Below are 27,574 nucleotides of genomic sequence, written 5' to 3' on the forward strand. Positions count from 1 at the left end.
AGTCTCTTCATTTTCTTCTTCTGCCTCACCCATGTTCAGTTTTTCCAAAATGCCCCCATCAGCCATCACTCTCTTAGAGAACAAGGTGGCCCAGTGATCAGGGGAGGGAGGTGTTAACCGCTGGTGTGCGGAGAGACCAACAGCTGTAAGAAACTTCATCTGTTTTTTGCAGGCAGAGTGAATAAGAGGAAGTTTTGTGATTAAAAAAACCCACCACATATTAGATCCTTGTGAAACATGTCTGGATGGTGAAGACATTAAAGGCTACTATTCATTTTTATGACTATCATGAGATTGTCAATAGCATGTTCTTGGAAGTGAGTTTTACAAGTATTATGTAAAGTACTTTTCAAAACTACAGCTTATTTTTTTTTCCCCTGTGCTTGCCTTTAGCTTTATTTTCAGTGACATAATTCTTCAGGGTGATGGCTCAGAAAGAGGAATAATACTTTAGAGGAAGAACTGAAGGTGTAAAACTTTTCCTGTACAAATAAATACACATCCTTGCATCTACTGAATATAACCATATTATTTCTGAACTGCTGTGTAAAGTCAAGAGACATTATACATACATAGCATAAGTATAATGTGTGTATAAATATATTCTGAGCAGACACCCAGAATATTTTAAAGATTTGCAGGTTTCTAAAGTCCCCAAGATATAAACCTAAGGACAGAAACTAGCATTCACTGTGTTGAAGAGCTGTGAGTATACAAAGCAGATGTAAATATTAACTCACTAAGAATCCATCTGAAGAGTGGAGAAATATGCAGCAAGAAACCTCAGAAAAATTCTATCCTGTTGTCATTGGGGTGTGGGCTTAAATGTTAGAACAATTCAATTAGGAAATGTCTTCAGATGGTGAATTGCCTTTAAATATAGGAAAGCTGGACATACTGAAGTAGAGCAATTATTTCTGTGCTTTAAGTACACATTGTTTTCCTGCGAGTCATGAGGTCAAATAATATTTAGCCTCTAATATTTAGCATCCTGCCAAAATTAAAAAGCATAGAGATTTCCTGCCAACACTATTCTGAACTGGTGTTTTTATTTCCTTGGATATAGCACAAAAGCAAAAATGTATATTTATGCCCCTGAAGGCACTTGAAAATACAGCACAATTATAATCCCCAGTGTCTTTAATCATAATTATTTTTCTTTCATTTGTAGTTAAATTTTCTGTGTTTGTTTTAGAAAAACAGCTTTGAAAATAAACCTTAAAATCAGGTGGGATATATTTGCAATAAGCCTAATGACAAATGTTTTTTAGATTACTCCTCTCTGATATAATCAGTGGGTACCTTTGTGCTCATGTCAGTAAGACACAGTCTCTGGGTCAGGGGAGGTGACATCAGGTTTCTGTGGTTATTCCCAGCTAGATGAAACCAGGCATAAAAGAGCCCTCTTGCAAGTGCTGTCAGAACAAACGGATTGCTGAACAGGATTCAGAGGTGGAACACAGAAGATACACGGAGGAGGAGGGTGAAACACTTCAAAGTCTGCCTCACCAAGGCTAGAATTCTCCAGGAAGGTGGAGGATAACGAAAGTGACACCACTCTAGTTTTGCAAGCTGTGAATGCCAGTAAAATGCAGATCCTTTTCTAACAATTGCTAGGTTGAAATCCTCAATTATTTTAGATATCCAACTATCTTAGTTTTTGTTGTCCCAGCCAAAAATAGTATAAAACTGAAGCAAAGAAGGATGTGGAGTGCTTGTGCCCCATAAGCATGGAATATGAAGAGTGGCTTTAGTCAGAGATGCAAAAGGCTGTGGAAGCTGTGAGTGATGTTTCTGGGGGCTGAGTCTCTGGTGAGAGTTCCCGTTGGTTCCGTGCCCACGGAGACACTCTGCCCATGGGTGTGCTCTGCTGTGCTGCCCACGGGGCCGGTCCCCAGCGTGCGCCGCAAACACGCACTGACTCTGCCTTCTGTGTTATGGACAGCCCACCTTGGTTTGCTGCCAGTCATTCAGCTGGAGCTCTTCCAAGAGCACATCAAGCCTGCTTAGCTTTCCTGTGGCACAAAACAGTGGAGGAGGGATTGAGCGTGCCCAAGTCACATCCCAACACCGCACTTGTGACTGGGAGGGTAAACAAAGCTCAGGAACACCACTAAGAATTCTGAAAGGTGAGATGTAAGAATTTGATAAACAAAAGGAAGAACCAAATTTGGGCTCAGAGTAGTAGGTGGACAATTATGTCCTAATTGAGATCCTTCACACTGTAGGGGAAAAGAACTGTGTACAGCATCACAACTCTGCAGCAAAAAGCATGTGGAGTTTGAGGAGCAGAGTTAGCTAACAGAAGCCAACCCACTGGGTGTCACTAAAGGAAAGATGTGAGAAGGAGGATGGATTATATCACTTTGCAAAAGCTGGCAAGAGCCACAATGTGTGTTGCTCAGATGAATCCTCACAGGAACAGTGAGCAGCAGCTCATTTGGAGATAAATACACTATTGAACTGGAAGCAAATGGGTCAGTTATGAAGTTGGCCATGGCACACACACTGTTACATTGCCAAAAATAGTGGTTTTCACTGCTAGCCTTGAATACTGGATAGTAAATTTACTAGTGGTAGTAACAGGATTCAGTGTTGCATTTATTGCAGTTATAGAGGCATGGACACATCAGTGTGTAAAAGAGACAGGGAGAGGGGTCTCTGAAGAGCAAAGTTTGGTTAGGAATCCCCACACTAAAGCAGTGTTGAACTAGCTGCATGATCAGCACATGGGAAGACGCTTGTAATGGTACTAGGGAAAATTTATTTATTTTACTAGTGGAAAATATGGGACATCCTTTTGCTCATCAAAATGGCTCCTAAAATTGAAGGAAGCAGAATGGAGGTTGGAAAAATATTCTCCAGGGATAACAAACCTGCCAAGACACAGATATTTATCAGCATTTTAAATGTCATTCCATACATCCCCCAGTATGTCTGTGGTTCATGTGTCACCTACATGGGTAGGAAACCCATGACTTTCTCCAGTGACAGCTGAAGGCCAGAAAGGTTTCTCTGGCACTAAAATGGCATACACACCATCATCTCAGCTGATGAGCGTGGTTACAGTCTCCAGAGGCATAGGGAGACACGTGGACATGGTACAGTCTCCCATTCACACATTTCAGTAAATTACCCTTTTCCTAAGGACTATCAGAGTTATTAGCTTTGGTAAGAACAAAAAGAAGGGGAACATATTTCAGTCAAAATTTTTGCCAGATAAATTTTATGAGCTTGATATTTCAATATATCAATAGATACTTTAGAAAAACATTACATTAATGCTTTTTCCACCCCTGGCATATTTTTTTCTTACTATTATCATTTGAATTGTGCTGGACAACCAAAATCTTTGATCAGGAGACACATCTGTGATAGCTTTAGAGTAGGACCAAGAAAGACTAGAAAGCTGTTACCAGGTGCTCTCTGGGACAGAGCAGGCTGCTGGGTCAGAGCAGAACTAGTTCTGTTATATGATAGATTTGCTTTTTGGGGGTATTGGTACTCAATCTCATTGATCCATGCTGACATCTGTGTCTCAGTGCACATGGTTTGTTTGAGGGGAGAGCAACAGAGGAACATTAATGTTTTAGTTGTAGTCTTACTACAGAATTTGGGAAGCTGAGAGAATTAGAGGATCTTATTTCACCTATTATCTCCATAATTGAAATGCTAAATTTCTTTCAATCCTCTTATTCTACCCTGTGAAGCCTGAAAAAGGCTTTGGCAGTACAGGTGATAAGGACCAAACAGTTGGCTGTAATAAAGAAGGAGACTTTAGATTGTGGGTGCAAATATCTCATGCTCTTATTTCTGGGAAATCAGTTTCAACTAGTACTGACCAGAAACTGATGCTTGTAGAAATACTCACTTTTTCACAAATAAAACTTTTATTGTTTGTGAAATTTATGACTCACGAACTGCATATAAATCTGTAAGAGAGCTGCTGTTTGTAGACAAAATCATTCATGCAGTTGACAAAGCTTTAGGAAAAAAAATTGTCCTGAGCCTAAATTTGTTTCCTAATAAATGGAATTTAATAACCAGTCTGGTCTCGAAGGAGACATGCACAGAGGCTGCCAGAGCAGATTCAAGGTAAGACACTGGAAAATGACTACGTTTGGCAGTGGCACATATTGCACATATTTAACACTCATTATCAATTTTGGAAAAGGTATGTGGAGCAGATAGAAGTTGGACATTACAATAATTCCCAAAATGTTACAGAATAAAATATAATAAAATGAGGGTCATTTAGAGTGAACAACTCATGAGAGAAGCTGCAAAACACATTGGATTTGCTTCAGTATCAGTGACTGAAGTCCTGCAGAATATACCATGGTATAATATGCAAAAGAGGCTTATGATGGTTGTTAGGAAAAAAATATGGCTCTCCAGAAAAAAAACCCAGACCTTTATTTGTTTACATTTTTAGGCCAAAGAAAAGCCCTACAGTCCCATATGTTTGTGCTTGATAATTAGCCAATATCAGAAAATGCTTCTGTGATAAAGGAGCTCATGTATATGATCCATTTCTGTGCTAATAGTACAAAAGGCTGAGCAATAGCTGAGAACAGACCACACTTTACTGAGTGTGTGTTTACGTACTTTTCAGTGAAGACTAGTTCTATTCATGTAATCTCTTATCCCCACAATTCCCTGTGTCAATGGCTGGTCAAAACAATGTACAACCCCCTTCAGGATGACCATTGCAAAATCAGTCAGCAATCAGTGGTGCTCTGTAGTCACCACTTTGAAATTCCAGTGTGCCTCCAGTGAAGTGGTTGTCGCTGATAGCTCTGATTAAGAGAAACCTGTGAATGTGTGTGTTTGCATTGCCAGCAACCACCCCTAAAATCTCTGCACACTTTCAAATGGGAAAAGAAAAATACATAATTGATATAATTTGAATTCCTGGGTACTTGTACTTCAGGTAATGGTATTGTGCGCCTCTGGTAGGAGAAAGCGGCTGTGTCTACACTGTGCAACAGAAGGTGCTTACTCGTGTCTACACTACATGAGTCTGGCTTCTAGAGCAGTTTTTTTCCTGGAAGGAGCTAGCTGGAAATAAACAGAGCAACCAGGAATTCATGTAACATCTAACAATGAGGATAATGAGGGTCCAGGCTTGAGCATGTTCCTCAGCCTCCTTTTTTTGGGCGATTCAGCTATTTCTAGAAGTACTAGTGCTGCAGCATTGCAGCAGGTCCGACCAACCAGAACAGGGTGCACACAAACACCTCTGCATCCATTTGACAGCAACAGTAAGGATGTTTCATTTGAGATGTGTTGGACAGAAGCCATGGCTCTGGATTCTCCAAACGACCTCTAGCAGAGATACTTCTTGGAGTGACCAAAAGAATGTTAGCTTACATGTGTGATGTTTTCTGACCATTAATATTTGGATTGGAATGAAAGGCATCCTTTGGGGACTGTTACTTTAATGGCTGAATTTCCTAGACTATAGAACAATTTAATTTGTAACCCTCTCAGTAGGTATCAGACAAGGGATAAAAGCTCTTAGAAGATCCCTGTGAAACAAGTAGTCCCTGAATGCCACATGAGCATCAGTGGACTGATTTAATTTTATCCATTTCATGAATGAAGTATAGTACTAGGATTAGAGAGAAGTGGTTTTGCAATAGTCATATCTTCTGTTTTTCTATTGAAAGAATTAGTTGGAAAAAGAAATGGTTTCTGCAATGAAAGTATAGAAATCATGATTTCTAGAGCAGCAGTGACAAGTAGTAGGTTAGCAACAGTATAAGCTTATGCTTGGTAGCACACATGAAGGCCTGACATCTCTCCTCTTTTCTAATACAGTTCTTTCATTTGGTTCCTCACATTTCTTTTCTGTCATTTGTTCCCCTAATAATCCTTTCCCTCGAGTTCATTCAAGACAGTATCAAGCAGATACTGGTATTATGGAGTAGCTAACCAGAATCATCCTTGGTGCGTCAGAGCAGGAGCACATGTATATTGTAGTGTAGATCTGCTCTGAACTCCAGAGGCTTCTTTGAATCCAGTGATTCTCTTTTCCACAGTTCCTCACAAATCTTTTGTTGTTACAGAAGCAATTGGACTAACAGGAGACAGCGGCAGTGATTTTTTTCTGGGTTTGATCCCGATGTAGATTTCTGTCCTCTGCCAGTTGCACTCATTCTTTTGAACCCTTCTCTTTCTGTGCCTCTGTGCGTCACTGTGAGTTTAAAAGTTCCAGTTTCATTCTGTGTCACAAGTATTTGTGTCAGTCAAGTATAAGAATATGTGGTAGCAAGTGCAGAAGCTTTAACCTAATCACAGCTGTCACTTAATAAAACCACTTTTTGATGGATTAGGAGATGAAGCCAGAACTGGTTGAGGTACAAACAAAAAAGTTGCTGCGTGTTTTTCTGGACATTTGGGACTCCACTTTTGCTGAAGTCCAAGAGGGCATGAAACATGGGGGCAGTCAAAGCATGACTGCAGAAACTCTCGATGCATTACGTCATCCCAGTGCCAACATCCAGATCAAGAATTGGAAGGGGAGGCAATTTCTAATGTTTATTATGTAAAACGTATGCACAAACTGAGGCACTGGGTACACTGGCATAATCATCCACTGTGAGAATGGATACCCTGGTGCTGAATGTGATTAACCTCCAAGCAGAGCCAAGAACTATTCTTGTTTCAGAAAGCCTATGTTAAACCTGCCTGCCTGTGAAACTGTGCTCAGTGCTGCTGTAATTGCACTCATTGCTGGCACACACTGTTAATAACAAGCATTTTTGCTGCTGTAGACAAGGGTAGAATGTGAGGATGTTGCAGTGAGCCAAAGCTTGAAAGCCCTCACTTAGCTTGTATGCTCAGGATTTAAACTGCTGGGGAAACTTTGTCTCTGGCTATTTATTATTACATACAACATGTTCTTGGAAACCACTCTGCATTTAACAGCAGTTAAACCCATCTGCTGCTCCTGAATTTTCATTTCATTCACAAGCCTGTTTTAAAAGTATTTTTGGACTTGTCTCCAATGTGCTATCAGCTGTTCATTATTCTGTTGTAAATTGATAAAAAGAATGACTCAAATTTTAGAAGAAAATTGTAGCCTCCTATATATTTTTGAGCTTTTCATTGCAACTTGCCTTTTTATCATTGTCTGACATAAATTAAATTTTTAGTTTAAAAGCAATTATTCACCATGGAAGTTCATCCCCTCATGCTCAGTTCTCTGGAATTCATCTATAGTAGTTGCATCACTGGCATGAGGAACAGACTTGACCTTAGCACTGTGATCCCAGATACTGTTCAGTATACTGAAGTTCCTGTGAGTGCAACAATTTTTCGTGGCTTTATTTAGAAATACTATCAGTTTTGTTCGCACATCTCTTCTCCCTATGTTCATATTTTATTACTCTACTTTGCATAGCAGTACTTCAATGCCCTCTACATATGATTAGCAGGAACTATTTAGATTTTCATGAGATCTCTTTTTGAAGACTTTAAAACAGAAAACTTGATTTTTCCTCATTTTTATTGGTGTGGCTGACTTTATTTATAATGCTGCATGATGTTCTTGTGTGAAGGTAATATTTGTTGGAGTGTGGGACTTCCGGGTATTTAATAGGCACAATTTTTTTCCATGGCAATAAGCTGATCCTTCCTAATCTACAGATTAACAAGGCTTTCCGGACTATAAGAGTATTAAAATCCTTCTAAATTTGGTGTACTTCAACACTGAAACTTGTTCAGCTCTAGGTCTTGTATATAACTTTTATTGGATTTTGGATTTTTGGAATTAAAGTAGTTCGTAACATTTAGGAAACTTGTAATTTTTATAAAATATTTTTAGTTAAAGAGCAGGAGATTTAGATTTTCTATGAAATAGCCCCCAAAAATTTTAAACTATATATTTGCATTTAATAATAGCTTGTATGAATAACAATGTCTGTTAGAAAAGACTTCCTTTAAATAAAAAAATCTTTTTGGGGTGATATTCAGTTGTCTAAGATGGGCATATAGTCCTATTTTAGGTGTCCTGTAAGATCTGAGGTGTGCATATGGCTGTCAGAAATGGCAGAAGGAAACCCATTCCCTTTTGAAGAGGCAGCTGGAGACAAAACAATACCTTAATGCATCTGATGACATGAGAATGCTCTGTTTGGGAAACTCAGTCTCACCTTTAGGGTTGCCACATTTTTAGCTCACACTTTGATGCTTATGATGAATTCTGTTTTAGATGCTACCTTACTTGCATTTGAGTAGAGTTTATTCAAAAGATGTTTTTTATGAAGAGGATTACATTTCTACAACCACTGCATCCACTAGTGGCATTGTAAAATCTTACCTTGGAAGCAAATATGTATTTATTCTATTTTAACTTAGCACAGAGGAACATGCCTTTTGCTTTTAGTTGGTTAGTAATCATCTGGTTCCAAATTAAAATTGCTGGAATTACTAGGGCATAAGCCTCTCATGGAGCCAAAGCCTGTAAGAAATGGAAAGGACTGGAGACTTTCAATGTTTCATCACCCTAGCAGTTAAAAGTTTTTTTCATAGCTGCAAATTTGGAGTGATTTCCCTGTTTTTTCTCTCAGTTGGAAATAACTGATCACTATCCTTATGTAATATCCTGTTTTCAGTCTTCCCTAGGTTGTGACATTCCTCATCTGTAGATTTTCTTTGGCTTTTTAAGTGCTTATCTTAAAAAAATGCCCCAAAATTATACAGTTCTGCTGGTGTCTCATCATCAATGATTACAGCACAATAGTTATTACCCTTGTCCTTATACAGAGTGATTCTTCATATCTTGAATGAAGGCCATTTTGCAACAGAACCTCACTCTTGGCTCCTCCTTAGCTAATGATCTCAACAGAGGTGTTCCTTACTCTGTATTTTTGATTTTGGTGTTTCCTCTGTCCAGGGACATGCTTACTGCTTGGTGGGCATTTCTTCTATGTGTGTTTAGGGTACTAGACATTTCTTCTCAAAAGTCTCCAGAACCAAATACACGTACAAAGAAGCTTGCTGTGGTCAAGGTGCATCAGCCCCAGTGGACTCCATCAAATGCCTTATGGTTGTTCCTGGTGGACTTGGTGCTGTTGGTAGGGAATCCACAGCTGCCCATTACACTGTAAAAGAAATTACTCTAGACTTTTTTAATGTAAAAATTCTCTCTGTGTAAGCTCAACTGAATATTCATCTCACTTCACTGAGGTGGGGATGCACTCTCCAGAGTGACTCAGGGAATTTAAGCCTGAAACCATTCTCAGTATTTTCCCATGTCTCAAAGGACTCTGCTCCTAGCTGACACAGCTAAATGACTGCAGACTGACAGCATCACTATAAGCCTCAATTCTTAAAAATGTTGTTGTATGACAGTATTAATCTTTTTAAGCAGAGGCAGAAGTCCCTTTTCCTTAAACTATATACTGAAAAGTTACACCCTGAGCTTTTGGACTATTATTAGCCATTCTTTATAGTAACAGAGTTTTGAGACTTCCCTGAATGACTTGGCCTCGTGGTTTTATACTTGCTGTGCTTTATGCTTGATGTTAAAAAAGACTTAATCTTGCAGACGAAGAGTGAAAAAGTGTTACCTTTTAAACAAAAAAAGTAGTGGGTTTATACACAAAGGGGGTCTACAAGAAGGCTGGAGAGGGACATTTTATAAATGCTTACAGTGACAGAACAAGGGGAATGGCTTAAAACTGTCAGAGGGTACGTTTAGATATTTGAAAGAAATTCTTCACTGTGAGAATGGTGAGGCACTGACACAGGTTGCCCAGGAAAGCTGTGGATGCCCCATTCCTGAAAGTATTCAAGTGCAGGTTGGATGGGCCTTTGAGGAACCTGGTCTAGTGGAAGGTGTTGGAAATAGGTGATCTTCATTTCCTTTCACGCCTAAACTGATGTATGATTTTTATTCTTTTTAAAAATTGTATTCTTTATTAAAAGAGAAACAAAAAGTCTCTCAAGTAACCTAGTAGAAGGTGAGGATCAGCATTGCATAAGCATCGTAACGAATATGGCATTTGTAAAAATTCTTTTTAGTCTTGTGTTTATTAAACATTGTGTAAAAATGCTGTTGGATGCATGGCTACAGATATGGTAGTTTTGCTATCAACAAAAACTGAGATCCTTTCCTTATGTTTCTCCTTACTGGCAGGGCTCTTCCATATTGTTGTTGTTTGTTAAGAACTCGTGTTTTCTACAATGGCATTGACTCATGCCTATGTGGGAGAAAGAACTCATTATAGATTTTCTGTTTCACAAAAAAAAAAAAAAATTGGAAACCTGATGTTCATTAAAAGCAAATATATAACCTCCTACTGTTAAACTTCATAAATTCATAGTGATAATTAGAGTGGGTTTTAAAATTTAGAAGAAACAGGGTTATTTCTAATTACAGCTAGAAAGAGGTGGACTGTCAAGAGAATGTTTATTTATTCCTTGTAGCCTTCTTGCTTCATTTGCTAATAGTTACTAGAGATTGGTAGATGTTGCATACTAAAAATTAACCTAAATACAGTAGTACAGTGTTAATTCTTGTAAAATATGCATAACTTGCTTGTTCTTCCTTCAGTGATAAATAGCTAATACAGAGATATTAATAACCAATAATAAGCACTCATATTTTTAATAGTATATAATATAATACCTTTTTTTTTTTTTTTAATAAAGCCTCTGGGCAATTCAACATGTATTAATACTAATTTACAGCTTCAAGGGAATAAATGAGCCCACTCCCCAGAAAAAACCCACCTGGGAAGCAAACCTACACAACTAAACACCATATGCAAAGACAATGAAAAATCTGAGTTTGGAACATGTCCTGAGTAGATGTCTCTATGTACTTCCAGAAAGGCCAGGAGGAAGAAAATCCCACAGGTAGAGGCCTTCAGCTGGGACCTTTTCCTGAAATGGAATGGACTAATACACAGGTGAGAGTAGTGAAGTTGGCTGTGAGAAGTAAGTGAGGAAAGCAAATAGTTTCTGAATTGCTGCTTCATAGTTTTGCCAATTTTTCTCCACCAATGCTTCCCTGCACCCGAAAGGGCCCATTTCAAATTTTAAAAAGTACATATTTGTGCAAATGTTTCAATAATTTCCAAGATGCTGTGGTATGCAAGAAGTCTTGGCTACATACTGATCAAACTGAAAACAGTGTGAGCTATTAGGAAAACCATGTGGCTTGAGTTGACTTTTGATGTTTGAGTAAGTCAACAATATTGCCGTGGTAATCAACAGAGAGACCTGTCCTGATCACAGTTCTTCTAACCTGGTTTGGATGGCTCCTTTAGATGAAGGGGGATTGTGCTCTGGAAATGATTTTGTCTTTCCATTGTCCAGACGTCCTTATGGTCAAATAACTTAGGTGTAAATGTCTTGACTTTGGTATCTCAAGTGATCAGGAAAATTTCACCTTTATCTTTTTGAAATTTCTATCTTTTTATTGCCTGTTAGTCTGAGACACAATCAGTCTCTGAGATGTTACAGGAAGGACCAAACCAAGATATAAGACAGGAAGACTAAGCATATTTGCAGACCTGGGGAGCCTGATAGAAAAAGCATTGTTGAAGTTTGATTTGGTGTGGGGCTTTTTGTGGTTTGTTTTGGTTTTTTTTTTTTGTTTATTTGTTTTTTAATCAAAGAATTTTCCCAGTAGAGGTGTTGTCATTGAAACCAGAAGTACAAAAACCCCTCCAAATCAGACAAAAGTACAAGTGTCGCTATTGCACCAGAATAGTAACCTCCATAAATTTCTGTTATCAAAATACTCAGTTTAGTTTATGTTGCATTTGTGTGCTCAGTTTTCAGTGTATGACCTTCTGCCATTATGATAATAGGTGTGTGAGACACTTGATATTCTGGCTGTTGGCCAGCTGGGTCCTTTGCAGTCTCAGGAGGAAAAGAAGGCTGATTAAGATATGAAGATAATGCACACTAATGGGATATTTCTGGTAAAAGTAGTCTAAAGTGATATGTTGTTGATGTCCAAATTGGTATCCTTTGTTATCCAGGGTTAACAAGACTCTGGGATAAATAGGACAGATGAACATTCTGAGTGATCTTGCACAGCTCTCTGCCAGCTGGACATCAATTTATAATGGCTTAGTATGTCTAGATAATTTTCCTTAATGTAAGGGCCAAAAATACTTAATGATTAAGGTGGTAACCTAGGATGAATTCAGTGGCAAGCATAATGGACAAGAACTCTTACAGTATATATCTGGACACTCAATTCTGGACACTCAATTTCTACCTTCTAAGATTTCAAAAAAAGTTTGACAAAGCTTATTTCTTGGTTTATTTTGTATGTCAATGAACTAATCTGCACTGGTTTTTTGTAACGCCAAAACCAAGAAATTATGCCAGTCAATCACTGTTTAATTAATCGTGTCATTTATTCATGCAAAGATGAACAAAAGCTCTGATACCTCTTCAATACTGAGTGGCACACAGTAGGAGGGAAGTGCTGTTTGCTCCCTAGCAAGCCCATATGGTGGTAGGAGATCCAGTGTCCCTACTGTATAAACAGCACTGAATCTTTCAAAGCATGTTAAACAACATCTGCCAGTGATAAAATAAATAAAGCAGAAGGCTCATTACTTGATAACTTTCACCTATGGGCCTTAAAAAAGGAGGCTGGAAAGATCTGTTGGTGAATTTTTAAAATTCTGGAATGTGAGTGTCATGCCATTTTCTTTTTTAATGCTGCAGAGCAGGCTAGTTCTATTTCAGCCCTGGAAAAAATATTGGAATGATTAAGGAGAATTTAGCTAAAGAAGCAAGCCTAAGGAAAAATTAGTGGTAGGAAGAAATTAGTGACAGTCAACATAGTTTTAAAGAAAAGCAGTTATGCTAGATAAACTTCATTTCAGAATGTGAATTTACTTGTTGAATAGTACTAGGTGTTATTTAGGCTTTTGTAAGGCATTTCATTCAATTTTGCATTTCATCTACTACAAAATAAACAGTATAATTTATCAAAATAGTATTCCTTGAAGATTGACATCTCAAAGCATTAATCAATGAGAAATGACCCTTACACAAAAATTTTGAGGGATCATAGAATCATAAAATAGAATCACAGAATGGCCTGGGTTGTAAGGAGCCTTAAAGATGATCTAGTTCCAGCCCCCCAGCCCTGGGCAGGGACACCTTCCACTACACCAGGTTGCTCAGAGCTCCATCTGACCTGACCTTGAACTGTTCCAGGGATGGGACATCCACAACTTCTGTGGGCAGCCTGTGCCAGTGCCTCACCACCCACATAGTAAAGAATTTCTTCCTAATACCCAATCTAAACCTGCTCTCTTTCAGTTTGAAACCATTCCCCCTGGTCCTGTAATTGCATTCTCTTTTAAACAGTCTCTCTCCACAGCCTTCCACAGTTTAGAATTGGGTGTGTACAACATATTTCAATATTTTCACAAATCCTTTGGAAAGCTGCATGAATTCTTGGATGTTAGAATTTGAAAATAATGCTAAGATTGAAACACTAGGAAAAAAGAGGAGGACACAGCAATCAGATCATGCAATCCAGTTACAGTCTAGACTGCAGAGGTCATTCAAACAAAATTGTCAAAATTGTCTCTAGGAGAGAAGTATTACACAGCCAGAAGGAAGCAATGGCACTGTAAGGGACCCCTACAGCTGACATAAGTGATGCTAGGAATGTTCCAGGGGAAAGAACAGGCAGCTCAGTGGCACTTGTATTTTTAACTTGAATGTAAAAAAACCTCACTAAAAATTAAGACTAAGGAGGTGGTTTTATTGGTATGTGCAACAGTGAGACTGTAGAAAGAAATATTGTACCAGGTTTTGGCATCTGCAATTTATAAAGATAATAAATAAATATCAAGAGAGAAAAGAGACTAGAGTGGAGAAAAATTCTTCCAGAGAGAGATGTGGCTTAAAGACAGCATGTTCCTGTGGGATGACTGGGAATAAGAAGATTCTTCACAGTAGCAGAGAAGAGCAGAATGAGGGTAAGAGTAAACCAAGGCTGGGCAGGTGTTTTTAAAGTGAGAACATAAGATAAACCATTAAGTAAAGCAGTAATTTCAGTCCTATTTTGTTTCCAGGATTAGCTGCTTTCCTGGAATGGGCGTGCATGCTTGTGTTTAAGACAAGCTGTTGTTGTCAGTGTTACATACATTGGATTCCAATGATCCAATGGTGCTTTGTGCCTGAAACTCCACATCTCTGAGGTGCCTTTGAGGTGCTGAGTCAGAAGAAACTTCTGCATGGGAAGGTGGGGTTACATGGTGTTTTGGAGGGAGATTAAACTCATAGAACTAATGCATTTTATCACCTTCCCAAGTCAGTACTTCAAATGGAGAAATGTAGAGCTGTATTACTTGGCATAATAAAAGCATTTATTTCTTTTTTACTTCCTTCCCACTTCCTTCCATTTTAATTCATTAAAAAAGCTCAGTACACCCACGTCCTGGCCTATATGTGTGGAGGATAAAGTTTGAATTCTTCTAGATCATGAACTTCTGAATTAATTTTTGTTCACTGTTTTTTAACCTGGAGTGGGAAAATTTTTATTAAAATAGCAAGGTTTGGTTGAGAGGACTCGATTAGTAGTTAATATTAGTTTTGCAGTGCTGAGTGCCATCTATATCTCAGTCATATTTTGTATAACTGGTTGAAGATTGGGTGGTCTTTAAAACGAAGTTCTAGACATACAGCATGTTTTTTTCAATTCCTCTTGAGTCATCTTGGGCAGCTTGCTTCATTCTCTTTCCCTTTGCTTTCCTACCTGTAAAAGAGTAATAGCATTTTGCTTTCTATGACAAAGGACTTTGAGAAGCATTGTAGTGGCTGAAGAGTCGTTAGACCTTTTCTTTCTGTTTGACATAGAACTAACTCATTATTGTACTACCATTACACATATTCTCAGAGCAGTGGATGATATGTTCTCATCTGATAACACTCTAGAACACTTGGGGGTAAAAAGAAACAGAAACCCCTAGCCTACAATCAATAGGTGCACTTATCAACTCCTAGAGAAAGTATATTTCAAATGAGCTTTGTTTTGTCTCCCCCTCCTATACCTACACCCATTATATCATGTCTTTTCAAGCTTCCTGCTTTGACTTGCACCTAAAATAAATTATTTTCACTTATTTCTACCTTACTTACCTTATATCATTCCCTGGAAAAAAGTGACTCTCCTCTGCAATTAGGCAAGGATGGAATAGTCCATTGTTCAATTGCAAAGCCTTTGAAAAATATTTTAATGGCTTTTGCTCAATTCATCAGCAAAGTCTGCCTTTGTCTTCTTATCTAAAAGAAATTCAGTGTCTCAATAATGATAGGTCTAAAACTCTGGTGAAGTCCTGATGAGAACTGTTGAGGAATGGGTGCATCTGTTACGTCCTGTTTTACTCAAATGGAAAACTAAACTTTGGTCGGTCCTTTTTCATTCAGGATTTCCTGAAAGCCTTCAACAATGGAATTGCAGTCCTTAACACTGGCACTGAGATGTTATGGCTATAGATAACAGGCTAATCAGAATTTAGCATTCTTTACATAATATTAATATTTCACCAGGGAAGAGGGAACTCAGCTCCTGTACCACTTATTGCAATTTGAAAATGCAGATGAGAACGTAGGCAGAGTTTGAGTCTTAAAACCTAGTCCTATTAAAATAGAATTTCTCTGATGTACAAACCTACTTCCTTTGTACTCTACTGAGAGATGTATTTATTAACTAACATAGCTGTTTAGCTTTTTCCACAGCTGACATACAGAAATGAGTCTTTGTTCTTGCCTATATACCCCTATAGAATTATTTCTCTGTGAAGAATTTTTTGAGCTGAAAGTACTGCATGGGCATCAGGATGTCTTAATTTTGCCTGAAGTACGTTTTCATTGTTTGGTATTACTCATGAGTAGTAGAAGAGGTGGAGGTGCACTTCATAAATTTGTTTTCCCTTTGTTTATTGTGGCAGTGGATTTTCCCTTGTGGTTTCTCATGAACCTTGTTAGATACTGCTCAGTGTCGTTGCCCTTTCATTTTCACAAATTGGGAAGAATTTGCTTCACCTTCCATTCAAGTAGATAATAGAACTTCAAAAGGCTTAATTGCATCCAAGATATTGCTCAGTATTTCCACATGAACAAACATAAAGGTCAGCAACACTTGAGAGGCTTTATTGCAAAGATCATTCTTCTGGCTTGAATTCTGCTGAAAATTGTCTTTCTTGTTAAGAAACAGGAATTTATTGATCTTAAAAGAGAACATCACCTGTTGACAATTCTTTAAAGTAAATGTCCTTAAATTTTTGTGTGAGTGGCTTCTATTGGCAGTCATCTTTGATGTAGTATTAGAAAATTAGTAATTAATATTAGTAATTAGGTAAAATTTGTGTGGTGACCCTGTGAACACATTTTACCTGATTTGTTTCTGTATTCCACTCTTCCACATAGAGGTGTGCTCACTATAGCTTCAAAACTGAAGCTTAGGATTTTAGATAGTCTTATATCTATCTCCTTTGCAGTCAGCATTTAAGGTAAACAGCTGGATTTGATTGTCAATTAAGTACATCTCACATGCTTTCCTGCAAAGGTCTAATATTAAAATTCACATTAGGTAAAAGAAAACTGAATATACTTATAGTAATTCTACTCTACAGAAGCAGAAAAATGCTGATAACATCAGTATTCCATATTGCATGCCCATATTATATGGGGTGAAGTGAATGCTGGAGCTTGAAATAAGTTTTCAAACAAGTTATTCTTTTTTCACTTCTGTGATGTGAAATGCATTGCAATGCAGTGCACTGTTTAATTTACAGCAACAAAATGATTTGGGGTTAAATGTTACGGAGGCAGTGTAGTCTTTGTTCTGCTTTTAATTGGTGCTGTGACCTACATTGTTCCCCAAGGCAGCACAGACATTTTTCAGAAGAGTCTCCCGTTAATTATAATTGTACTCTGTGGTGCTGGGTCAGTTGTCATTTCCATTATATAAACTTTAAAACTGGGGAGGTTGGGGTGTTTGGTTCACATTCTTTTTTAGCTCACATTTGGTAAAGGTTTGATCACTTGTCTATAACTGTTCCCTGAAGTAATGATGGTTTCAGTCTTACAGTCACTTCTGTACAAATCCCTGCAAATTCTGAGGGCTCCAAGAGGTACCTGCATAGCTGTGCACTTGCTGAAAGCACTTCCAGCCTTCTTGGAAAACAAAGCCAAAAGTGCTGAATATTTGTGTCAGCCTAAATTCCCATAGCCTCCTTTAGAGCCAGTGTGTGGTCCTGACCATCCTCTAGCCCTTGGAGTAAACCTTAACCTCACTGCACTGCTGGGTATGCTCCATATTTCCTTCAGGAGGCAACCACATCCATAGAGACCATCATGGGGTTCCTGTAACATCTGCCTCACAGAAACAGGGAAATTTATTGGTAGCTTGGATGAAAGATGGTGTAAAGAAGTGGGCCATTCTAAAGGAGAGGTAATTTATTTCTTATCTCTAGACAGTACAAGTTATAGTTAATTACAGCATTTCCTTTCTTCTGTTGACATGTTCATGTGGTCAGCTTGCAATACCAGACTCTTCTTCCTTTTGTTGAAAAGGAAGTTGATTTTCCATCTCATAGTGTTTATCTATTTATATTACTTATTTTTAATGTCAATTTTCTCTGGGTGGGGTTAAAGCCCACTTGTCTCCATTATAACTTCTTTACTTGAAACATTTGGGATTTTGTGATTGTTTAGTTACATATAGTTGCTGTCTACAGCTGCTGGAATACAGGTTTTGTCAAGGTGGGGGTTGGCCTCTTCTTCCAGGCAAGTAGGGATTGGACAAGGGGAAATATCCTCAAATTGTTCCCAGAGGAGGTTCAGATGGATATTAGAAAAAAATTCTTTAATGCAAGAGTGGATTAGTATTGGAACAGGATGCCCTGGGAAGTGGTGTTGTCACCATCCCTGGAAGAGTTCAAAAAATGACTTGACATGAGAATTTGCTATATGGTTTGCTGGGCTGGGTGGTATTCAGCTGAAGGTTGGACTTGATGATCTTGGATGTCTTTTCCAACCTTAATTATTCTGAGATTCTATGATTCTGAAGTAAATTTAAGTGGAATATCATGAGACCTACAAGTGCTTCCCAACCCCAAAGACTGACACAGGATTTCTGAAACTAAAGACTTAAAAATCAGAAATAGTTGTAATCTTGCAAGTTATTGGTCAGTCTTGAAATAATTTTATGAAGTCATCACTACACAGCAGTAAAGAGTCAAGAAACTCAGATTCTGAAAACTTCAGGAGCCTGAAGTCATAGTATGAATTCACAACCTTTTCAGATATTTTCAAAATTTTGCATCTAAGGGTAATTTTCATTAAGAAACATATTGCTTCTGGAGACATCGTCCTGACTAAATACATTAAAATGCTATTATTTATTAAAGGTAGAATGTTGTGATATCCCTGATCATTGGGAATGACTGATGTAATTCTTTTAGCTCAGAGCATAAATTCAGAAATTAATCGTAATTAAACTTGTAGCTTAAGATAAAATAGTTATTGCCATGGTATAATCTTTCTGAAAAAAGAAGCTTGTCCTATCTTAAAATGTACTGCTAATACCTTTACTTTGCATTGGTGGCTGCTGCCTCAGTGAGCTGTCCTAACTACTTTTTGTATGTATTCATTCTCCAATTAAGGGATCAAAATTATTTTTCTCTTCACTTCACAGTATAAATCTTTATTCAGAAAAGCACAAGGAAATTGTGAAATAATGGCTATGTAAATAGTCTATTAAATATTATTAGAAATACATGCTCTTTCTGTAGTGAACTCAAAAGTCTCCTGATTGTTTATAAAAAAATGTTTATAGGAAGTTTACAGCTACAAAGGGGATTTTTTTTTTTGGCATGTTATTTGAAAAAGTATTTCACAAGGTAGAAGTGATCATGATCAAATGATATCTTTATAGTACAGTTATGCTTCAAGGACCCTCATATAAAAGAGTATTCTTTAATTTCTTTGTGCAAGAGAAATGTAGAGCTTACTGTAATGTCAAGTGTTTATGTCTCTAAGAAGAAAATGTTTGGTTAAAAATTTTATCTGTGTTGGAATCCAGTTAAAAGCACATTTTTATTCAGATCCTTTGTTCAGTAAAGTACTGAAAAGATATATAGGAATCGGTAGGTAGCTTGGAGGATGTTAGAGAACAAAAAGAAACAATTAAGAGTAAACTGATTAACTCACCTTGGGAGGGAGGTTTTACATGGCAGAATTTTTTCTGTCTTTCACATTCATCTCTCCATAAGCAGCAATTTTTCACTTGTTTACAAAACACATTGTTGCTGATTAAATTGCAAATGAAGGATGGCTGAGTTTAGTTTAATCCATAGTTAAAGCCTGCAGAAATTTAAGACATAAAGACTTTGAGTTCCATAAAGCCCAGACAACTAAGAGACCTTTCCATGTTCAGCATCCTGTTAAGAGACAAGTGTGCACTTTGTTCCAAATCTACTAAACAAAAAAAAAAAGTTCTAATTTCAACAGAGAGTACCCAGAGAACACATAAAATTATCCTTTTTCTATGATTTGGATTTTTACAGGGCACAGTATTTGTTGAGAGATTAGAGTATGCAGAGCTGCTTTACCACATAAGCCTTCAGTGCTATTGGAGATTTTAACTATTATTGAATGAGTTGGCTTACATCTTTACACACACACACACACACGTATAATTGCAATGTTTTCTACTTATCTGAGAAGTGTTTCATAGAGATGCAACAATATTTGTAGCAAGACTAAGATTGAACCACATCTAAATCCAGAGAGCAGCTTTTATTGGTTAACATGGGAAAAGCTGGAGAGGTAGACTGAGGGGTTTTTTCTGTCTTGAAGTAGGAGACACCAGAAAATTCACAGATTTGAAAAGTCAAGGATTATACTGTCCAGTCAAGGAATACTCTCTATTATTATATTATCTATCAGGTATCTAAAGACACATGATTTTATGTGGCAGCAGTATGTGAAAATTTACGGTATCTGTGCACCTGTGGTGGTACTTGAGATCCACAAAATCAGAAAAAGTTAATATTAAAAAGACAGCAAAAATAAAACTTATAGTTGTGCATAAAAACACAGTGCTATCTCATTTGTAGGAATTAGTTGGGTGGTCTGATGCAAAGAGACCCCATAAGCTGCAGCAAAACATACCTTTCATCCTGGCTTAATATTTATATCAGTAGACAAACAGAAGTTCTCTATGCCCTACAGTGGTGTCTGTTGTGTAACTTGTTCTTCCTACAGCTTCATATGGTGCAACTCATTGTTTGTTAATATTATTTGATTTTTTTCAAGTAATGAATTGCTTAAGATAAAAAGTAGGCTTTGTGAGTGGGGGCTCAGCATGTTCATGCAAAGGGACTGAAAAATGAATCCACAGGACATTTTCATTGTTTTTGCTGTTCTGTGAATTTTCAGACCTTCTAAAACAGATTGCTTCCTAACTATAAGTATGGCCAGGCATCTCATGTTCTGGTTAAATAACCCAAAGAATTCATTATTCAAGTGCCTGTTTGTGGTTCTTCAGTATCAGTGGACCAGAGAACTCAAAACTAATCTAATTCCAATTTCTAAAGGTACGTGAGATCTCATGTCCTTGGCATCACTTTTTTTTTATTTTCAATGGCTCTTATTTTAGTGCGCAGGTTATGGCAATGTAAGGAAACAGGCTATTGTAATATTTTCTAAATTGCTACAAATAAAGATATTTTAGCATTTTAATTCTAGGAGAGAATAGCATGAAGCTCTATCGTGGAGCGTTTGGTTGGTGAAACAAATATTTAAAGTAAGATACAGCTTTGGCATAGTGCTCCATATTACAGTGCCCCACAGGCATTTGGAGGCAGTTAAGAAGTGTCACATATATAACAACAGGATTTCTTGCATTTTATATTACTGAATAGGCTGGAATATTGCATATTCTAAATAAGCCATGTGTGTTTATAGCTGTGTAATATATTCACAAACCAGCTGAATGATTCCCACATAACAATTTGATGGACTGCTTTTTCTTGCCTTTTTTTTTTTTTTTTTTTGAAATATTTTGTATAGCTGCTGTATAACTGCTATATCCAGTTGCAAGTTAGGCAACACTTCTTAGGAGTGGAGAGAAATATGTGTCCTCACAGGCTTTCAGAGCATTGTTCAGAGACCCTCTTAAATTAGACTGGATCTTTCTGCTCAGTTTGTAGAGACTGGCTGTTCTAAAAGATAAATCAGTATATAACCTTATATTGGTAGAGGACTTGCTTAGTTCGACTTAATTCCTCTGATGGGAGAAGGCAAATTTGGGGTTTGCTCCTCTGCTGTCTTTCCTTGAGTCAGTCACCTGAAATGAGAAGTAATGCAGAATAATCCAGAGTTTTTAGTGATGAACTTTCTGTAAAAAAAAAAAAAAACCAAAACAAAAAAACCAAAAAACAAAACCAACCAAACAAAACCAACGACAAACCAAAAGAAAAGAATGTTCTACAGTATGTTAACTGTGACCTGAACTTCATCCAATTATCAGTTTTGTTCAGCTGACAAACTGGATGACTAAAGCATTGATCTTATTCAAACCTAGCTGCTATAAATCGTCTAATCTGATGCCTGAAGCATTTGTCTTGAGCTGTAATGTATCCTTATTACAAGCTTATTGCAGAGGTTTTCTACTTTTTGTGCATTTTGTTTACAGAGCTGAGAATCTGAAATCAAATGAGGAGCAGGATGGCAATGGAAATGGTGGGAAAAGAGGTGACTGTATGGATTATTAGACCTGCATGCCTTAGGCCAAACAAAGCTTAGATTCCACTTGCAGCTGAAAGAGAAAATGGTCGGTTGCTTTCTTGAAAGATGCTGAGCTAAATGTAGCTGGTGACCAACAGTTCTAACCATAGTGAAACCCTTCCTCTTTCCAGGCTTTCTGTGAGTCTTTGAGCACAGTGTGAGATTGTGTGTACACAAACCATCTGTTTATGGTGGCTGAGTACCATAAATAGGCATGGTGCTGGATATTCCTAAAGTGCCGAGGCTCTGTAGATCTAATGGCATAGCACAACATGTCATTCAGAGAGAGGATGTTCAGAAGTAACATGAGAAAAAAATGGTTCAACTTCATAAAAAAGATATGGATTTTCTATTACCATCTCTGTTGTTTTGTGTTTCTAAGATTATTTTTTCAGGAAGGGAATTCTGGATGATTTTCTTACCATAGTGAGAAATGTGAGAGACAAAGCTAAGAGGGGGTTAGCTATTATGAAAACCTCTTTGTAGCAGTCACATTGAGAAGGCTGTGCTTCAATTCTCTCATGCAACTCATCATGATGAAAAGCAGATTTTAAGGCTTTGGACAAGTGGTGTCTCAGAGTCTTACAAGGGAAATAACTTTTAATCTAATATAATTTTATGTACTTTCGGCTTTAAATCCAGATTTATCAGGTGGCAAATGTCTTTTTAGATGTAGAAGTATGCCACAGATTAAAAGGAATATTTTTATGTGTCCTTAGGTATTTGATGTGAAAGAAGTATAAATAGCTTTGTGGAGTGAACACAAATTTTACAGTGTGCACTAAACTAGGTTCAGTGGAGTGCTGCTGAACAGTGCAGCTTTGCTAGTTTAGCTGTAAACTGTTCACTTAAAATTAGTCACTGCTGTCATAAAGCTTAAGATTTTCATACATACTGCATAGGGAGAGATAAAGACCTTCCAACTGATGGCTAATTCTAGTCTTGTCATTTGTTTCCATCTTGTGTTAACATGCTGACATTCATTGTTCCAAAAAGTCAGTAAAGAGTCGAACTGCGCTGACTTCAGTATTTCCTTAGTCATTGCCACTGCTCTGTTTCTCTACAAAATGCTTTATTAGTCCTTAGGATATTTTATTTTGAAAAAGGGTATTCAGAAAATGCTAGCACATTAAATGTCCTATTCTCATTGGTCTCTTGGAGGAAACTGTGTTGCAGAGCCAGAGGTGAGTGTTGTGCCATGTACAGCAGCACAGCTTTGTTACGGGGTTGCACAGAGCTAAGACAGGCAGTGCTCCCCCCTCACCACTAACCAGGACAAACTGGCTCTCCACAGCTTTTCCTTGCCCATTCGTGTATCTCATTCCACCATACAGAAGGATTCTTGAGTGATTTTAGCACTGCTGATGTTCAGCTCTGTAAAGAAAATGTGTATTTCACTCTGGAGAGGTGATCAAGCAAACCTGGGTGAAAAGATATTGTGAAAGTGAAGAGGTTAAAAGAAACTAATGATAATTCTGGCATCAAATGATACACAGAAAAGGAATCGGAGTAAGCCTTTTGTAGCCCTCCAAAGCATACTGATTTAGTGTCTGCTAATGAAAATTGTCCTAATAATTTGAAATGCATGCATATCAGGTGCACATATCCCATGCACTTAAATATTTTAACTAAATGGGACTTCAACTGGAAATTCTAATTAATGCCTTGTTTAAACATGTTACAGTTTCAACCAGATGCACACTACTTAATCTGTTCTTCTGCTCTTCTCATGGACAATATTTGATATTTTCATCTTCCTCACAAATTACATTTAGATTTTGAGGAAAATATCTTCCCAGATTAAGTATGTTGGTTGCCCTTCTCCTTATTTTTCTTGGGAGTAGGCTGTTTCTCATTTAATTGAACTTGGGTACTGTTGAATTTGTATGGTTTCAAATACCATAATTAAAATAACAACAAATATTGATTATGACAGACTTAGGACCAAAACTTGTGATAAAATCTTATTAATCCCTTTTCTGCTTACTCAGACAATTGGTATCATTCTGCCTAAATACTGACATTTGTTGTCAGCTAAATAAACACTCAATTTTTACATTGCTTATAGCTGCACAGATGCCCAGCACACTGAGTGTTGGTTTATCTGTATATTTACATATTCATATACTCTTTGACACCTCTGCATATATTATAAGAGGGAATGGGAAGATGGTGTCCAAATTTGTCACAGAAGACACATGTTAATATGCATTAAAATGTTCAAAGAGCAATATTCATCTTAGCCTGTACACTGAGAAGATATCAAAGCAGCTCAGCAGTGTGTTATGAGCAGCTAATTTGAAACTTCTGCTCCCTGTTAGTGTCATTCTGTCTTAGAGTGAGATTTTGTTTAAATGCAAAATGTCCCCCAGACTTTTTCTGTTTAGTCCTGCGAGGCTGCTCAGAATGCATCATTTGCAAGTGCTGTCTGTTCATAGTGAGAAGGTTCATAAAAACCACGCACCAGCAATTCCCCAAGGGATAAATCAATTTAAATATTTCTAATTTACTGCTGTTGGACATATTGAGTGAACTTGATACAGAGATACAATTTAATATTCACCTTAGTGAGATTTCAAGATCAAATTAGTGGTACAGCTTTTCAGTCTAGTGGCTAAACCAATTTATACACTAAATCCAAAACTAGATATGGTTCCCTCTTCCAAAACATGGGGAAAAAAAGTTTTAACACTTTTCAGATCATTTTCATAAACATAGAATTTTCTAACAGCAACTTTCATCCAGCCTTCAGTGTGTCTAGGCCACTGATCACCTCAGGATGCTTAACTGCGTCTTCCTTTCCCTGCTGCTGCCAAAAAAGCTGGGAATGCTATTTTAGCATGGCTGTGTCAGATACTGGGAAGCAGCTGAGGTAATTAATAAACCCAAACTCTCTGAGATTTTAGTGTACTTTATATGTAAATGTTCCACGGGCCAGAAGAAATGAAAATGTTAAGGCTGATACCCTGACAATATTTGTGGAATTGGGCAAGATTTCTTCTCATATGGTTTGACCTATTTTCTCAGTGGTTTCTGAAAGGATCTTCCACTGCTGTGAAACACTTTCAGAGCATAGTAGTGAGAGGAACTTTCTTAATACATTAGTCAGAGGGAAAGGATGTGATCCTGCCAGAAGGAAGCAGAATATAACAAATAACTGAAAAAGTGGGAAATAGTAAGGAAATTAGAATCCAACCTCAATAGAAGTGTTGGTTCTACTAGCTATCTATATTATGTATCATTGTAACTAGGAACATGTATTCCTTAAGATTCTTGTTTGCTTTTGCTGATGTCAAACATTATCCAGATGGTATAGTGCATTTTCAGTATTCACCTCCTTTTTATGTCACACTTTTCCTGATCTGCATTTTTCACAGGTTTTTTTCTTTTTTTTTTTTTTCCCTTAGAAAAGGTATTATAATGTTCTTCTTAGCTCTGTTGCCATATTTTTCTTACCACTGAAACCATTTCTTAGTTAATAAACTTAAAAATTTGTCCCTTTTTCTTAAACAATGTTTTTTATCTCTGATACCTTCAGGTTTAATGGACTGAGTGCTTCAGAGGCAAATATTGCTTGTAAAAAATATTGTGAGCTATTGGTATTATCTTCAGATCCTGCAACAGTAAGGATTGTATACATAAACTATATTATATATATTTCACACATATGAATTCTGAGGTTTGGTGCTATGAACAAACACATTTTTGATACTAGCCGAGAAAGCACAAAAATTATCTGCATGAAGCTTGAAGGACTGATTTTTTTGAGAATCAGTGGGAAAAAAATCCCTCTTCTTAATGAGACCTAATAAGCTACAAAGAAAGAAACTGGATCATCCTCTATTAAGTGTGGCAGTCAGGCAGTCCAGAGGAATCTGTGACTCGAATCACAGAGTGGGTGGTGGTATCAGCCAGGGGAAGGGGTGGGTGTTGTGTTTTTCTGCTGAAATCACTTCTCTTTGGAAGCACAGACTGGAGAGCTGTGAACTTGGTGTTTATTCTCAGTTTCTTTGTACACATTCCTTTTTAATATCCATGAAATAGACAAACTCTTTGTCCTAAATTTTCAGGACTCCCATTAGCCAGTCTTTTTAATGAGTACAATATAGAAAGGAATTAACATAGAAAGATATGCAAGTATGTGATGAATCTTATGCATTTTCTTCCCAAAGAACTTGTAGGTGCCCTATTCCTGGAAGTGTTCAAGGCCAGCTTGGGCAGGACTTTGGGTAACTTGGTCTAGTGTAACATGATTCTGCCCATGGCGGAAGAGTTGGAAGTAGCTGAACTTTAAAGACCTTTCTGATCCAAGACATTCTATGATGAACTTCTGATATAATTTTCATTAAAGTGAACAATTTTAATGTTCATGTGTAATTTAAATAGCATCTTTTTTCTTGTCCGGTTACCTTCTAGCACACAACAATATGATTGAAATCTCCTGCTCTCTCTGAGTTACTGCATGCTAACAGGTGATGTCATCAGCACAAGAACTTAGCAAGTCATAAGTATATATAGAAAACTTTTCCAGGCACTGAAAAGAATCTGACAGATATCTGAGGAAAAATCAATCAACTATTTAAACAGCGCATATAATTCATAACAAGAAGTAAAAATAAGTTAAACTGTCAGGAAAATCAACTGATGAAATTTAAATTTTAAATTAGTGTTACCCAGGACACTGGGATTAAAATACCTAACCTTTCAGAAAATGCTATTCATTTTTTTTAGCATGCTAGTGTACAGAATTATGATGCTGTCTTTAGCATCACATCACATATTAATCTAGTATTGGTGGAGGAGGGAGAGACTTCTACTTACTGAATTGTTATCTCCACCTGCTGCCTTTCTGTGGCAGTTCTTGCTGATCTTCCTGATTTGACCATCTAACAAATCTTCTCAGATGCAAACTCAAGGGGTTTGCCTCTTATCACTGTTCCAAGTGCTCCTTTGTGTTTGTGTAGATGATCACGTAACCAAACACTGCTCATATATCCATCTATATTCTTCACAGCAGATTTCTGATGTTCTTTTCTTTATTCTTTGGCACATGCTGCTAAAGCTTCAGGTTGTCACAGTCTGTTTAAATGACTTTAGAAATAAACATGTTCACATGTAAATTAAGGGACTTGGTGTCTGTGGCGGAAGTGCAACTCAGGCAGTACATGTGTACTCATCTTTATTCCCCACCCATCAATCCATAGGAGGAAAGACTGAGGGAGTTTAAGTCCAGGAGGAGCTGCTTGAAAAACCATTAGATTTACTCAGATTTCCTTAAGCCTTAACTTCCACTGGAATAAAGAACGTTTGTATTTCAATGGATTATATCTCCTTGCAAAGCCTTCAGTCCTGAAAGGTATCAGATAACAGAGAAGCCATCACTTCCTTGACCAGTCTGTTCTGCTGGTTCCTTTCCCCACCTTGCAAGTGTAAAGTTGTCCAGCAATTGTTGACAGTCAGTGGTTCTTGTTATGGCTTCTTCTCTTATATAAAACACTGCACTCAAATAATTTATTAGTCAACAGATGGAAAGTTAAACATCTTATGCTTTTAAAGCTTTTACTGAAAGAAAATGTTTGCCTATCATTTGAATATTTTCTTTTTCTGGTCTTGATTTACAGTATCCTTATTAAAATGTAGACATTTTACTTTTATGTAGTATCCCTGCATCAGTTGCCATTTAGTAAATGAAATTTCTTCTAATTTGCTAAAATAAATTGCTTGCTGAAATAAAATTGCTTCTGTACTCCCCTTTGTGGATGGATCTATTTCTCTTAAAATT

At 37.3% G+C, this 27,574-nt stretch overlaps 1 protein-coding gene across 1 annotated transcript in view; it reads left to right on the plus strand.

Moving 5' to 3' along the window:
• Positions 1–27,574, plus strand: part of DLG2 (discs large MAGUK scaffold protein 2) — a 718,789-nt gene that overhangs the window by 124,030 nt on the left and 567,185 nt on the right. The window contains exon 2 of the mRNA XM_041414252.1: positions 10,842–10,922. Within this exon, the coding sequence (XP_041270186.1) occupies positions 10,842–10,922 (81 nt within the window). The remainder of the gene's footprint in view (positions 1–10,841; positions 10,923–27,574) is intronic.

This window comes from Onychostruthus taczanowskii, unplaced genomic scaffold, assembly GCF_017590055.1.
Source record: "Onychostruthus taczanowskii isolate IOZ18803 unplaced genomic scaffold, ASM1759005v1 scaffold44, whole genome shotgun sequence".
Classification (NCBI taxonomy): domain Eukaryota; kingdom Metazoa; phylum Chordata; class Aves; order Passeriformes; family Passeridae; genus Onychostruthus; species Onychostruthus taczanowskii.